Here is a 14,724-nt window from a genome sequence, read left to right as displayed (position 1 = left end):
AGCTCCTATACGCCTTTACGAGGACGAAGTAGGCTTCTTCAAGCTACGACACCACTGACTTGTTCTTGACCGACAAGTATAACTATTCACTGATACCAACCTAGGCTGTTGTTACTACGTATAAAGTGTAGCCAGACATTTGGCTTCATTGTTCATGAAGAAAGAGATGGTTGAAACAAATATAACCCAAGTACTGTCCAGGGACCGACCCAAAACAATGCCAATCACTGAATGAGATCTCACAAAGCTGCTCAAAAATCAGCATGGTTCTTTTACAACAAACAAAGACCTCACACTCCCATTCAAGTGACTTCTCCATTCTGCCTACCTTGCACTGAGTGGAGCGGACGCACAAAGCGCGCTTTCAGTTCTGGATACAAGATGTCGCCATCCAAAAGCCTCTTTATTGGTTGTCTGCAAGTACAACAATAAATGACTCACACCTTTGTTCTTAAGTCTTTGTTGACTCTTCCTCTGATATTATCCTTCATTCCCTGTTATTGCATTGTTGTCGCAGTTTTACCTTCTCTGTTACCAAGACACCCACACCAACCGAAGTGCAACCACATCTCATCCCCTAGGAAGTATTCACTAAGTGGCAGTAGCCCCTCCAGTTCCGAACGAAGACACGCCCCTAATGTCCATTTCTAACAACAACAAACGCGACCAAGCGACCTTGAGTCCTCGAAACACCTTCTGGCAAAGACTGGATCCCACAAAGTTCTTTCCTCCCTAATCAGTGATAAGTGATAATAGCCGTCAACAACGGCTTTCAGCGGTCCAAACAACCTCGAGGACAACGGGCCACATGGCATAACAGCTCACCGCTGCCCACCCGAAGTGAAGCAATCCAACAATCCCTCGACTCGACCACAGCCACAATCTCGACCTCGATCGCAGCCTGTTCCAACTGATCTTTTTTCCTCAGCTGTCAAGATGCATTCCTCTTCCATCGAACTCGATCTCGTTATCGGATCCACTGCATCCCACGAATGGGTCCGCGTCCTCCGAAACACGAAGAGCACCAAAAACACAATCTACACGACCCAGCGTGGCCCTGCCGCACGCAACGGCGTGCCTGGTCGCTACCAACATTTCAAAATGGAGAAGCAAAGCTTTGATTCGCTTGAGCTCGTGTCGGACAGGATCATCGGCACGATTGAGTCTGACAATGCGGAGGTGGTTGACAAGGCCGCGAGTGAGATTGAGGCCAAGGTTAGTCAGCTTTACATAGTTGCTGTTATTGCAAGGTTGGAAAAGAAGGGGCTCGACTTGAAGGGGATGGCGAAACTATATGCTGAGCACGTGGACCCTGCGGTGCAGTTGATCGATATCGAGAGTCGACTGGCGCAGATGTACGTTGCTGATATTTCGAACCTGTCCCTTTGTTTGTCGTAGCTGCTGCAAGTGTCCTATGTACACAATAATATGCTGATCTCATAACACAACATTCCATGTACTCTGATAAACGCAGTTAGGGCTTGCTCCGTCCGCATCGGGCATGTGGGGTTGACATCATAGGTGAATCCCAACGATCGACGTCATAAACAGGGTGGCACTTTCAGACTGTGGCACTGTGGCACAGAAGAGAAACCACTCGGGGCCGAACCAGGGCGGCGATAATATCAGTTTCTTACCCCCAATTCGCCTCCCTACTGTCCGGTCCTCTTAACCCTCTCCGCAGTCACCGGGGCTGCCTCAGATCTCTCACCGGCCTAGGCAGTCGACGTCAACAAGACAATGACAGAACACCATGGCAACTACTGCGCCCAGCAGCTGGCAGACACGCTCCCAGTCGGCGTCGCAATCGTGAACCCGCTCGACGAGATCGTCTTCGTGAACCGCCGCTTCAAAGACCTTACGCAGACAACGACCGATTCCACCATCCTCCTACATTGTCTAGAGCACTCCGTCCACGAAGAAGACTACCCCGCCATCGCGGACGCGTACCGACAGGCGTTAAAAGAGGAAACTGAAATACGACGCGAGTACCGCACGACGGGGCAGGTCGATCTCTGGCGCGCGCTGTCGCTTACACCACTAGCCAAGAACGACCGCGATCAGTTCGATTTACACAACGGCGGGTCAATATGCATGATTAGCGACATTACACCGGAAAAGAAGGCGGAGCTGTTACAACGGAAGATAGCCGACGACGCGGAAGAGCGCAAACAGCAGCAGGAGCGCTTCATCGATATGATATCGCATGAGGTGCGGAATCCGCTGAGTGCGATATTACACTGCGCAGAGGACATCATGGATGTTGTGGCCGATGACGCGCCGGAAGACGCGAAGGAGCAGATGGCGCGGATTACGGAGGCCGCGGAGACGATTAACCTTTGCGTCGCGCATCAGAAGAAGATCATTGATGATGTCTTGATCTATAGTAAACTTGACGCGAGTATGCTTACGCTCTCGCCGCAGCAGGTGCAGCCGCGATCGCACTTCGCGACGCTGTTAACCATGTTCAAGCCTGAGCTGAGGAAGCAAAGGATCGAGTTCAACTACCAGCTTGATCAGAGTTATGCGGACTGTCGGCTTGATTGGGTTTTTGCGGACTTGGATAAAATGGGGCAGGTGTTGGTTAACCTCGTTTCGAACGCGATAAAGTTCACCGCGCAGGCGGAGGAGGAGAGGTGGATTCGGGTGTCGATGGGTGTCGCAACCGTGAGGCCGCCGTCCTACCCGCCCAACGTGGTTTTTTTTGAGCCGAACGAGGCTGCGCTGAAGCTGGATTCTACGCGCGGGCCGGAATGGGGCGATGGCGAGACGGCGTATATAATGGTTGCGGTTAAGGATACGGGGATTGGGATCAGCGATCAGCATCAGAAGCTGCTGTTTGAGCGCTTCAAGCAGGCTACGCCGAGGACGGACAGGATTTACGGTGGATATGGTCTAGGTCTGAATATCAGTCGCAGACTGTGCCATATGCATGGTGGTGAGATTGGCGTTAGCTCAAAAGAAGGCGAGGGAAGCACATTCGGTTTCTTCTTCAGCGTCCGACGAGGCGCGAAGGAATCGCGAGAGTCCCCAGTGGATGAACTCTGCTACCAGATGCAAGAACTCGACAGCAAAGTCCCCGACGTGAAGAGGGACACATCAATGGCCGACTTCTCGCTCGACCCTCCCGTCAAACGCGTCAACGAAGTCGCCCCCAGCACCGTCAGCGACAACCGCAAGATCCACTCGCAAAAACTAGCAGAAGAAGTCGAGCAGGGCAACGGCCCATCCGAGGAGGTACGAAACGCAGTGTTGAATGCAGACGAGTTCTCCCCGACGCAGGAACCGCAAACGATCGCTAACATGTTGAAGCTCGAGAAAGGCCCGCGCGTTCTGTTTGTCGAAGACAACATCATCAACCAGCGCGTCGTCTCGCGCAAGCTGCAGATGTCCGGGTTCGAAGTCACCACCGCCAATAACGGCCAGGAAGCACTGGAGATGTGGAGCAACAGTAACAGCAGCAACGACGCGCTCGCCTGCATCTTAATGGACCAGGAGATGCCAATCATGGACGGAAACACGGCGACGCGGCGGATTCGAGCATTGGAGAAGGACGGCTCGCGGATCCCTATCATTGGCGTCACTGCCAATGTACGGCAGGATCAGCAGTCGGACATGCTGGAGGCAGGAATGGACGGGATCGTGCACAAGCCGTACAAGATGCAGGAGCTCTGTCTCATTATCAACAAAATGATCGATTCTGGCACTAATGCCGACAGTGGGGCTGCCGCCGTAGGCCATTTTCCTGCCTCAGGCGACAAGCCCGTGGCCAAGGACAATGCAGCCTCAGGCAACTAAGGCAACAATGGGTGAAGAGCATGTGACTAATCACGTGCGTTTGTGTGTAATCGACCACGTGACTTCTCTCTGCCCACTCTGCGTCTACTCCCTCCTTCACCATCTTCATGGTCGCCCGGTCGCTCGACACGAGGAGAAAGAGTAACTGCGTCTTGCTTCATACTACGAGCGCGAATTTGGTTTGGCCGTTGCAGAGTCAACCCTGTTGACCACGAGCTCGTCCGAAGCTCCCTTCTTGCGGCCATCAGACGCCGCTACTAGTACCGCACTCGGAATTCTAGATCATCCATCTGCCTTGGATACCCTCTACGAATTCGCTCTATATCTCGACATACCAAGTTGTCTATCCTTCCGACGTGTCAACAGCCATGATCTGCAGGATACATCTGTATCAAGTACTGATCGAGCACGTCTCCGATATGCTATCTGTGATCCTGCGCATCAAGATTGTGCCTTAATTCACCATCTCAGAGCTCTAGAGGGCAATCTACGCCGAATATTGTCTCATCCAGCCTCCTTTAGCGACTCAGTCTGCCTTCCATCACTCACTCAATGCTGCTTTTCCTAAATCGCGGCGTCCGTCGAACCCTTCGTCCTCATTTAGTCGGCCCTAAAAAGATCTTTGGCACGAATTCAATTCGACTACTCAAGTCAGTCCCGGTAATCCAATCATTACCTGGAAAATCCTCACCGGAGGAGAAACCACGGAAGTGAAGGGTGCAGCTACTATTCCACCAAGAAGTAGCTCTTGCGTTCAGATTCAGCACTCGAGCAACGCCCGGGCCCTCCTTCAACCCAGCGATTCTCCTTTGCTATATCACGGCCAATACAACCCTCTTATGTCGATCAAGTGACTCCGGTTGTCACAATGATCAAAGTCCGTTGAGCAAAGTGCTTGGCGATTGTTATAACAGAATCCTCTTCCACAGAGGACTTTCGCTAACGTTCGCCGAATGCTTCTGGGCTCAGTCTGTCTGGGGTGATAGCCACGGTGGCACTCGTCAGGCTGGGCTATCATTATACCTCAAAAATGAGGCGCCGATCATGTTACAGGATTCTCCAGCCATGTTGAGAGTGAAGCCCAACAGTGATATCAATTGGTAAAAATGTACGATAATATCAATAAAGGAAATATGCGTATGCATACTCAAGACAGGACAATTCACAAAACCTGAGAATCAAGTGCCCCTCATGTATTCACCTCCCCTGTCGTCTACTACACAATCGCAGCCTCACAACCCCAAGTAAGCAGTTGAAACATCTTCCGTCAAGTCCTTCAAAGCGAGCTCAATCGACTGAACAGACTAGTTCCTGGCGCTTGGAACGAAACCCTGGCGTCACGTTTGGTAGACGTTCCTGGTTCTATTGTATCTACCACTCTCTACGCGGCGGCTACGCGTCGGCTACGCAGCTGGCTGGTATGGACTGGGTCTCTGCATTTGGCGGACAAATCACCCCCGGAATCACGACAGGGAAACACTTTCTGACCCTGCCGACTCCCTACCGTCTCTTCCCGAGGATGACGCATGGACTTGCGCCCTTTTACACCGAGATCAAGCCACCGGCGGGCTTATACTAGCCTTCTCTGACGATCCCCTTGCCGGAATACAGAATATTGCGTGGCTGGAAGTCGCCTCCACACTCGCAATGGCAATTTTCAGCTACGATTTCAAACTCCCCGACAGTCCGGAGGGTAGAGTAGGTGGGGGCTCTGAGGGTGGGAGCTTTGGGAGGACGGATCCCGCCAGTATCAGGTTTATGATCATGTTTTTGGGATGAAGAGGGGGCCGGTGTTGACGTTTAGGCCTGTGCAGCGAGTGCAGGGGGCATGAGTGCTTTTCGTCGAGGACCCAGGACTTGGTTATGTTGAATGGACCGAATAGTGATGAATAGATCGGTAGATAGATGGATAGAGGGTCTGGTATATACAGGAGACAAAGCCTGTTTATCGTTTGCTGTACTTTTTGAAGCGCAGTCTCAGTACGCGGGTGCTAGGGGGTAAATAGGCCTACTCATGGATGATCTATCTCCTTTAGAGTACTTATATCGTAACCTTCAATTAATGATAGACCCTATCTGACGGCGTTCGTTGAGGCGAGTACAGTAGGGTGGGTATATATGTGTGCAACTTCAACCCAAACCTATCGACGCTCTATGAAGTAGGAACATCATTATTTCAACTGACAAAGCAATCTAATAATCTGACTACCTATCCCAGATATATTATACGCGAGACAAAAGAGATCTTACTAACGATTGGTATGTACAGGTAAGCCTAATATATGCACATCCCTCCTCCGCCCATCCATCCACCAACCATATATATCTCAACAGACCATCCATCTCAAAGTTCGGCCCTGGCGCCAGACAAGATCGCAAATCAAGGATACGGACTCCCCTCAAGGGCATCCCCAACAAGAGCCAGATTCTGAATCGCCGCAAGCCCATACTGCGCAAACGCATTCGTACTAACAAACGTCGCCTCTTGAACCGGAACAAGCACACTGCTCCCATTAACCTCGACAGGAGCCCATTCCTCATCAGCCGTGAACCCATCATTGTTATTATAGAATTCATCCCACGCGCGCTCGGCAATAGTGCCATTATCGTTCTCACGCGCCCAGTACGCGGTAAGCCGACTGTGTCCCTGAATGAGATTCAGATTTCCGAAGGACTCGCCGTAGCGGGATTCTTGTTCTTCAGCGGTGGCCGAGTAATAGTATGTATAGTCTAGCCAGGCGTCGCGGAAGCGGTCGGGGGCGTCATTTCCCCAATACGTGAGGAGTTCGTCGACGACTTCGGGGAGGCCGAAGACGGCGTTGAGGTGGGAGACGGAGACGAGGCCTGCGTTGTTTAGGTCGGCTGGTGGTGGAGTGAGACTGCCGTTGGTTGTAGAGTATAATCCGGACCCTGTCACGAAGCCGTTTGTGAGGTTTGCGATGCCGCGCGCTGTGTTGGTTAGTTTGTACCGTGCTTCCTGCCATCTGGGGCCGCGGCGCTCCCACTCTATTAGCCACCCTCCGGCGAGACCGGCCCAGTCTGTGCCTAGGGAGATGGTTGCCGGTTGGCCGGGTGTGGGGGTCCAACCGTCTTCGCGAACCTTGCGGTTCGGATCGAGGACTTCGTATGTTTTATCCGTGTCTAGTGCTTCCTCTAATAGTTCGCCAACGCGCTCATCACCACCAGAGAGGTAATAGAAGTACTTCCTATACTGCGGCTGCGTGATGCGGACTTGCTTCGCGGAGTCCGCCCAGTGCTGGACACCATGCCGCGTCCCGAGCCCCTTCCAGTCGCCTATATGGTAGACGTCGACTTCGCCCGTGTGCCGGGTCAGTGCCTCGGCGAGGCGGTAGACGTCCTCGCGGCCGGTGCGCAGGAACTGCTGCCAGAGGAAGAGGTCCGGCGATAGCTCGGAATTGTCCCACGCGTACCCGCCTACGTCGTACCGCCAGATATGTCTATCTTCGTCGTACGTGTGCATGTAGTCGCCGTAGTCGAGGAAGCCGTACCATTTGCGGGAGGAGACTTGGTCTTCGTAGTAGGATACCAAAAATTCGAGGTGGGATTCGATTGTGGCGGCTTTGTTGTTTGTGTTTGACCCCGCTGGTAGATTCCAGTAGGAGCCTAGGGCGTTTGTTTCGTGGATGTACTCGGGTCCAGGGATGAGGACGGGCGGGTTGTTGGTGTGGTCACTCAGGGCCGCGAGGTAATCGCTCTCTGGCGTCGAGTCAAAGGCATACAGGTAGACTTCGCTCGTCCGTGCAATGCCGTATGGAGTGTTGAAGCCAGGCTCGTAATCTTCATATGTGATTTCCAGCGCATCAAGCTGCTCCTCGTACGTCTCTTGTCCAAGCCCATCATGGAACGGGCGAAGATCCAACGGCTGCGCATCAGGACTATACAGCCATACCGTAACGCTGCCAACGTCACCAGCGGCATTAGAAATCTCAACGCCCGTGGGAAACCTCTTCCAGAAATCGCGCAAGCCAAGCGCGAGCCCTCCCTTCGTCGCCCCGCCGAGGTACGTCAAGCCGTGAGACCGCGTTCCCCCAGGAATATGAATCCACCCCTGCCCCGGCTGTGTGCGCTTCGCAATCGTGAATCCATCAGGGCTCAGCTGCGAGAGTTTATAGTCGTTCCAGTTAGGGATCCAGTGAAGGCGCGTCGTAACGCGCGTATCCCATGTATCTTCAGACGGTAGGACCTTGCCCGCAACCTGAGCGCTGCGCACTTCCTCGCCTGGGTCTCGTCGCAGCCCGGTAATCCCCTTGACGGCCTCATGCAAGAATCCGCCTTCTTCACCGGGGATGCGCACGTGTCGGTTATAAAGCTCTTCGCCCTCCAGCGGGACAGAGAAGCGGATTCCCAGACCCGAGATGAAGTCGGACTCTGCGTCGCCGTCAAACACAATACTATGCACTATGCGCACCGCGTCGGAGTTCGCGTACAGGTAGAACCGCACGACGAAGCGGAGCCAGGCGTCGTGGGTTGTTTCGCCGGTTGGTGCGTGTGTTCCGGTGACGGTAACCAGTGCGCGCACGCTATTCTCTTTGCTGACAGTGACGTTGTCGATCTTACTCTCGAAGTTCGAGTACGTTATTGACGCATTCGATCGCGAGGCGACATCCTCCGCGACGCCCGACTGGGTATGCAGTACCAATTTCCCGTCCGTGCCGACGATCTGCCCTGAGGATGTTGTGATCTCGCCAACGAGACTACTGCCGCTCTTTGGGAACGAAACGGTGATTTTGCCCGTGTTTATCGTGACGCCTTCTCTGCTTTCGGTGACCTTCACGCCAGTACTGTTGCTGTTGCTCCCAGCCCGTCGCGCATATCCCGCTCCAGCTCCGGCTCCCGACGTAACATCAACAGTATACCCATCTTCAACGCTGTCCTCAATAGAAGGAATCGCATGCCCCGTCCACTTGATTGATCCGTCAGCCCAGTACCCATTCACCCAGGACTGCAGCGGCACGCCAGCGATGCTGAAGGCGGTGTTGTTGAAGGTGTACTTGCCCTTTGGCCAGGGGAGACCGAAGGTTGTTCCGGCTGTGTAGGAGGGGGTGCTGCCGAGCCAGGTCACTGGGATCGAGTCGGAGGTGGACCTTGTGTTCAGATTGGAGGTGGAGGATCCAGGCATAGAGAGGGCGCCCGGGATGAGGGGAAGAACCCCGAGGACGAGTTGGAGAGACGGCAACATCTTGTTGCCAAGAGAGAACTCCAAGTAATCTCAAGTCCGCAGACCAACTCACTTCAATCGAAAGAGAAACCGCAAGCCTTTATACAATTCACCCGACGCGATCATGTCATCCCTCAATTAACCAAGAAAAACAACTTGATCCCCCGAGCTCCGTCATAAACAAGCCATTCCCCCGCAATAGCGCAGTAGCTGCAGGAACTACACTTTCTTGAGAAGGAATCGCCGAAGCACATCATATTGCATGTTCTGCGGTTTCGGCGATTCGTCGGGGTATATTGACGCGAGATTAACTGTAATTTGTGTTAGTTGTGCCGACGATCAAGCAAGAAGAATGGCAGATGGTGTCATTATTGGTGGAGACGATTGGGGAAATTTCCGGCGGGCAACACTGCCACTTTTACAGTAAGTGAAGGAGGAATGACAGAAACGAAGATAATAAATCTCAAATGTAATTACTAAAATACACCCTATTTATCCCGTTTCCATTACTGCGCCATGCTAAATCTAGAATCTAGAGAGCAACCGCGAGGGCAGCGACAAGGATGGCTGCGCCGAAGATCGAGCCGGACAGGCGGGAGCCAGCACCGGTGAAGTTGGGAGAGTCGGGGTTGGTGCTGGATGTCGACTCGTCGGAGGCACCGGTGGAAGAGCCAGCACCAGCACCAGAGCCAGTAGCGCCAGCATCAGAGCCGGAGGAGCCAGAACCGGAACCAGAAGAACCGCTACCAGCACCAGCGGAGGGGGTGGCAGTGGGGATACCAGAGAAGGAAACGATCACGCTGCTGGAGGAGCCGGCGTAGTGGCCGCTGCCGAAGGAGCCGGAGGAACCGAGAGAGCCACCGTGACCGAGGCCGGAGGAGCTGGAGGGGCGGGGAGTAGCACCAGCGGACTTGGTGGCGGAGCTGAAGCCAGAGGACTGGTGGGAAGCAGAGCCGGAGCCGGAGCCAGAGGCAGAACCGGTGGCAGAGGCAGAGGCACCCTCGCTGGAGGTGGAGCCAGACTCGGACTTGGACTTCTTAGCAGAACAGGTCAGGTCGAAGAGGGGCTTGGTGGTGAGCTCGTTTCCGACAATACCGAAGCTGGGGTTTGGGGTGGAAGCGCCGGCAGCGTCCTGGAGGATGTACCACCAGGTGTTGACCTCGTCGAAGAGAGGGCAGCCGACCTCATCCCAGAACTGCTTAGCGTTCTCAATAGAGGCGACAGCAAGGTTCTGCTGGTCGCCGGAAACAGGCCAACCGGCCTCGGTGATCCAGACGTCCTTGCCCTTAGCAGCAGACTTGGTCTTTTGCACGGACTCATCGAAAAGAGCCTTGGCGTCGTCGATGGAGTTGGCCATGGTGTTCTGGAAGAAAGGGTATCCGTCGAAACCAAGCCAGTCGACGGCGTCGACAACGGCAGAGTTGGAGCCGTTGGTCCAGGAGTTCCAGGTGTCGACGTGACCGATGGAGGCGCCGCTCAGGGCGGTGCCGGCGATGGCCTCACGGACACGCTTGATGTAGCCGACGAGCTCCTCGGGCCCGATACCGATGCCGGCGTTGGCCTGGACGCCGATCTCAGAGTTGCGGTAGAGGTCTTCGCTCCCGACGGAGATACCGACGACGAGCTTGGCGAACTCCTCGCCGTATTGCTCGATAGCCGCCTTGAGGGCGGCAATCTCGTTGTCCATGTTGCCACCAGAGGCCCAGAGACCGAGCAGAAGGGTGGTGTCCTCGGCGATGGCGGCGGGAATGGCGGAGATGGGGGTGCTGCCTTGTCCTTGCTGGGAGAGGTCAGTCTTGTCCGGCTCTGATATAGGTGATGGAGCTTACAATCATGGTGTAGAGACGGGCACTGTTGAAGCCAGAGGCACCCTCGAGGTTCTTGGCCGTCTGGAATTCGGCCTGGAAGTCGGCCTGGACCTTGACGCTGCCATCAGGCTTAGCAGCGCCGTAGTTGAAGCCCTTGGAGGCGGCCTCAGCAGAGGCGAGGGAAAGAGCGAGAGCGAGAATCTGTGACTTGGAAAACATTGTAGCGAGTGTGAAGGGATGAATTAAAAGAAAGTATAGTGGTTTCAAAAGGAGCGTGGTGAGAATGGGGAGCAAAGAGAAGAGGGAGCGACTGCTTTTGAAGGAAGAGAAAGATGAGCAGATTGTGAGGGCCACTTGCAGGGAACTAGACCCAGAGTCTAGACTCGCAGTGGAGATGGCCGCGTTGACCCGAGTGCCGAATGCCTAAAGATAGATCAATTCGATCAATTTCCCAAGATGACTTTCAAGGTCTGCCCGCGGGCCTTCCTAGTGCGTGCTTAGCCAGATCTGCCGAGCCGTGGTACAACAAGCAACGATGGTTCCTGGTTGGTTGTGGCCCTCAAAGAGTCGACGGATTCATGCTGCGCTTTGCTGTTACTACAGTAGTAACTACAGAGTAACCATCACTTCACTGCAAAGCGGCACACCGTCTCTCTGCAGGGGTATGTAGGTACAAGTCATACAGGTGAACTGTACTCTGGGCCAGCTCATCATCAGCTTATTACCCCCTAATATTGGGCATATTATTGCTGTCTTACTCGGTCTGCCCTGCTTCTAATTTCAGCCACACTGTGGGTTCGCCACTCCCCTTTTCCCTTTTGCTTCCCGCAAGGCGTCCTTGGCTGACGTCATGCCGCTGTCTCGATCGGATTCCAGCCACGTCACATGACGTCCCTTTCCCCTTTTCCTCTCCCCGGACCCGGAAGGCCTGGGTTTACGGAGGACAGTCGTATGTCTCGTAGCACTATGGGGTATCGACGGCGACTCTGTTCCTTCCTATGCCACAAGGATACGTTGAGGTGGGAGACCGGGGTAGCACTTGCCGCATTATTCAAGGACCCATCGTTCTTTCCTGCAGTGTGGCTCAGGACTCCCGGAAGAGGAAGGTGCGACGACCAGTGGCACAATTATATGCATTATGTAGCACACTGCACAAATATTTTGTGCCGCCCAGATTCAGTACCTTGATGCCTGATGGTGCCTGAAGATTCAGGATCCTCATCCCAGGAACAAGCCTTAGAAAAGCCAACTCAATCGTCAATCAGTAGCTAGTCCGCAGGCATTTGCTATTTAGAGAAAGGTCTTAGATGTTCCATTATTACTTATAAGCGCTTAGGGTATCTAATGGACAGGTTATCTTTCCAATTCATGATATAAGTCCAACAGGCGGAAATATATATTCTGTCGCAGCTAATCTCCATGTGGATACAGTATGCGCTTCATAGCTTGACGAAAAAGGGAAGCGAATGGTCGCAACTAGTGACCGATCTTGACTTAGAAGCAGACGCATGTTCAAGGTGGCTCTTAATCTTCATTAAAAAGAACTGTTTTCTCTCTACGTAACTACCCGATGCCGTCCATGTCCAAGGATCGTCCGTTTGGCCTGTGCCGTGGGGGGAACCGGACGCTGCGTTTGTAAGACCGCATTGGCTTCGGGATTGCCGTTTGTTCGTTTTGCTGTATAACTAACTGCCCGAGGGAATCTATCTTTGCCTTATCTTTAATGCCGCGTCTCTCTTGAATCGTGCTCTGTGCTCTCAACTGTCAGAGCCCGGGTGCACGTGACCGCAAGGAGCAACAGGTCTTGCCGTGACACTAATCCCAAAATGGACTGGTGTGCCTTTGATAACACTGCAACTCTCCAACTCTCCATCTCTCTTCTTGACTGCTCTGCACTGCAAAAATGATGCCGTCGATTCTATTACCTTGCTATGGAGCTACCTACCACCCAGAGGCGACGTAATTTCAAGATCAAGACCAAGTTTGGCGCCGCTCGACAATGGAGAAGCCGCAAGAACCCTCCCTGTGACGCGTGCCGTCGGCGAAAGACCGCCTGCATTATTGAGACTGTTCCTCCATGTACGCGACTTCGCCTTTGCCCTAGACTGATGCCTAACCTTATTATATACAGGCCGATACTGTCAATCAAAAGGTCAGGCGTGCAGATACACCGATGGGCCGTGGGGCGCGACATGCTTCTGGCTCGCGAGAGATAGCCGAACCCGATGATCCGACAGATAGTACCATCGCTGATACAAGCTGCACCAGCCCGTCCTTCCTATCGCCTTCGGTAGACACTGGCGCTGATCTCGGTCGTTCGTTGACGGATATAGCCACACCCAGCAATCCGGCCGAAACAGCTTCGCAGCCTTCACCTGGTTACACTCCGACGTCGCCTCTAAGCGATGGGCCACGCTCGAGGACAACGAGAATCGAACGGCGTCCATTGGCCTATCTGGGCAATAGGATACATATCTATTGGCTTTCTTTCGGTCCGTCATCACGAACGAGAGGGATAGCATCAGTGCCGACGTGGTACAAGCTACCGCTGGCGATGCGGAAGCGACTGCATTCCCTGTTCACTTTAACCTATTGATGGACGAGTTCCAGCCGGAAGATGATCATGCAAAGCTCAGATTATCCGACAAATTGGAAACAAGGTCTCTTCCCGCGTCGCAACCCTGGTTCGATTGTACTTCAAGCATGTTCATCCCATTTGTTGCGTGCTTTCCAAAGTGCGTTTCCTAAAGGCCTTCGCAGAAGATAGGTTTAAAATTCCTGCCTCGATGCGCGGAGCTGTATACGGCTTCGGCTCAACCTTCTGGAAGCACGATCCCGACGTAGAGGGATCGTTGACGTTTGACCAGCATAATTTGTTTGAAGCGGCCCAGTCGGCTCTGCAACGGGAACTTCATGCACCGAATCTTTGGGGAATACAAGCATGTTTGCTTCTGTTGTATGAGCGACCGCCAGACAACGCAACCATTGAAACACCACGAACCTGGGTATTCTCCTCTCGAATTGTGTCTTGCGCGCAGATGATCGGATTGCACCGAGATGCGTCAACGTGGCATCTAGTTCCTGGAGATGGTCAAACTCAGCCATATTTTGCACGAGCTCATTGACTCGTTCTTGTAGGTCTGCTGTTCATGATGTATTTCTTCGCTAATTCATATAGCCTTGATTCTAGCTACCAACGCACCATCACTCAGCCTCAAACAAGAGAGGCCAAGCTCCTTAGCATTCGACGGGATCTCGAAATCTGGTCGTCCATGGTCCCGAACTGCGTCACGATGGCATACCAGGGAAACCCAGTCTTCCGCAACAATGGTATGGCATCATGTCTACGCGGAATATCTAAGCTCACCAGCATAGCACCGCTACATCTGGCCTACTTCGCTGTCCAAACGCTTCTCTTCCGCGCTTCGAAGAGTCCCGCCCGGTTGCCCGCGAAGTCTGACCAGTGCTCGCCTCTTTGCCGATACTTTGTCCAAGCCGTAAAAGAGTTTCGAAACTTACTCTCTTCATGGAAAAGAATACTCGGGAATGCTTGCACACTTTTTGGGGCGGCCGTACGTTTTTCCTAGCCAAAGTTTAACCATGCTAACTAACCCAGATGCCGGATCACAACTCACCCTGTGCGGCAATTTTCTTATCTACCTGTTTCTCTTGGCTCCAACCCCGGAGAAAGTGCATGTCGCCTCTGAATTGTTCAGGAGCTTTCATGGATCACTTCAGCGCCTACGGGAATGGGTAGATGATGATGCGTCTCTCGCCCTTTTACGACCGGTTGCTTTTCGCATTGATTCCTTCTTCCAACATGCAGCGCATATCATGCGAAATGGAATGGGCGGACTACAAAACATCTGATGCTTTGAGCCGGCTCTTCGTAACATTCATCATGGTCGCAGAGCAATACCCTAGTTACTCGTCTATTCT

General features: G+C 53.3%; 5 protein-coding genes across 5 annotated transcripts; 3 read left to right on the top strand and 2 right to left on the bottom strand.

Annotated features, from left to right (window-relative positions):
* The first annotated feature begins 530 nt into the window (after positions 1–530).
* Positions 531–1,648, top strand: BDV17DRAFT_270196 (uncharacterized protein). The gene has a single exon (XM_073758653.1). The coding sequence runs from the start codon at positions 937–939 to the stop codon at positions 1,396–1,398; it is 462 nt and encodes a 153-aa protein (XP_073613012.1). The 5' UTR covers positions 531–936; the 3' UTR covers positions 1,399–1,648.
* Positions 1,649–1,740: 92 nt separating this feature from the next.
* On the top strand, positions 1,741–3,798 carry BDV17DRAFT_293795 (hybrid sensor histidine kinase/response regulator; the record flags this gene model as incomplete). Its single annotated transcript, XM_073762703.1, has 1 exon — positions 1,741–3,798. One exon carries the CDS (start codon positions 1,741–1,743, stop codon positions 3,796–3,798), a length of 2,058 nt encoding a protein of 685 aa, XP_073613011.1.
* A 2,093-nt stretch (positions 3,799–5,891) lies between these two features.
* On the bottom strand, positions 5,892–9,118 carry BDV17DRAFT_159763 (polysaccharide lyase family 26 protein). The gene has a single exon (XM_073754632.1). The coding sequence runs from the start codon at positions 8,996–8,998 to the stop codon at positions 6,179–6,181; it is 2,820 nt and encodes a 939-aa protein (XP_073613010.1). The 5' UTR covers positions 8,999–9,118; the 3' UTR covers positions 5,892–6,178.
* A 52-nt stretch (positions 9,119–9,170) lies between these two features.
* bgt2 (GPI-anchored beta-1,3-endoglucanase EglC) lies at positions 9,171–11,104 on the bottom strand. The gene is made up of 4 exons (XM_073754633.1): positions 10,807–11,104; positions 9,803–10,757; positions 9,455–9,544; positions 9,171–9,288 (listed from the first exon to the last, which is right to left on the bottom strand). The coding sequence occupies exons 1-3, from the start codon at positions 11,002–11,004 to the stop codon at positions 9,510–9,512; spliced, it is 1,188 nt and encodes a 395-aa protein (XP_073613009.1). The 5' UTR covers positions 11,005–11,104; the 3' UTR covers positions 9,171–9,288; positions 9,455–9,509.
* A 2,467-nt stretch (positions 11,105–13,571) lies between these two features.
* Positions 13,572–14,655, top strand: BDV17DRAFT_293792 (uncharacterized protein; the record flags this gene model as incomplete). Its single annotated transcript, XM_073762702.1, has 4 exons — positions 13,572–13,790; positions 13,864–13,919; positions 13,964–14,115; positions 14,402–14,655. The coding sequence occupies 4 exons, from the start codon at positions 13,572–13,574 to the stop codon at positions 14,653–14,655; spliced, it is 681 nt and encodes a 226-aa protein (XP_073613008.1).
* Between the last annotated feature and the right edge of the window lie 69 nt (positions 14,656–14,724).

Source organism: Aspergillus undulatus, assembly GCF_047715775.1.
Source record: "Aspergillus undulatus strain CBS 261.88 unplaced genomic scaffold BDV17scaffold_45, whole genome shotgun sequence".
In the NCBI taxonomy this organism is placed as follows: Eukaryota; Fungi; Ascomycota; class Eurotiomycetes; order Eurotiales; family Aspergillaceae; genus Aspergillus; species Aspergillus undulatus.
Note: the sequence above shows the minus strand (reverse complement) of the source record. Positions and strands in the feature narration are given on the sequence as shown.

Coding starts and splice junctions, on each gene's coding strand:
- bgt2 (XM_073754633.1), bottom strand. CDS start 11,004: ATGTTTTCCAAGTCACAGATTCTCGCTCTCGCTCTTTCCCTCGCCTCT. Junction 10,758..10,806: donor CCCGTCTCTACACCATGATT/GTAAGCTCCATC, acceptor GACCTCTCCCAG/CAAGGACAAGGCAGCACCCC. Junction 9,545..9,802: donor CTCCGGCTCCTTCGGCAGCG/GCCACTACGCCG, acceptor TCTTCGGCGCAG/CCATCCTTGTCGCTGCCCTC.
- BDV17DRAFT_159763 (XM_073754632.1), bottom strand. CDS start 8,998: ATGTTGCCGTCTCTCCAACTCGTCCTCGGGGTTCTTCCCCTCATCCCG.
- BDV17DRAFT_270196 (XM_073758653.1), top strand. CDS start 937: ATGCATTCCTCTTCCATCGAACTCGATCTCGTTATCGGATCCACTGCA.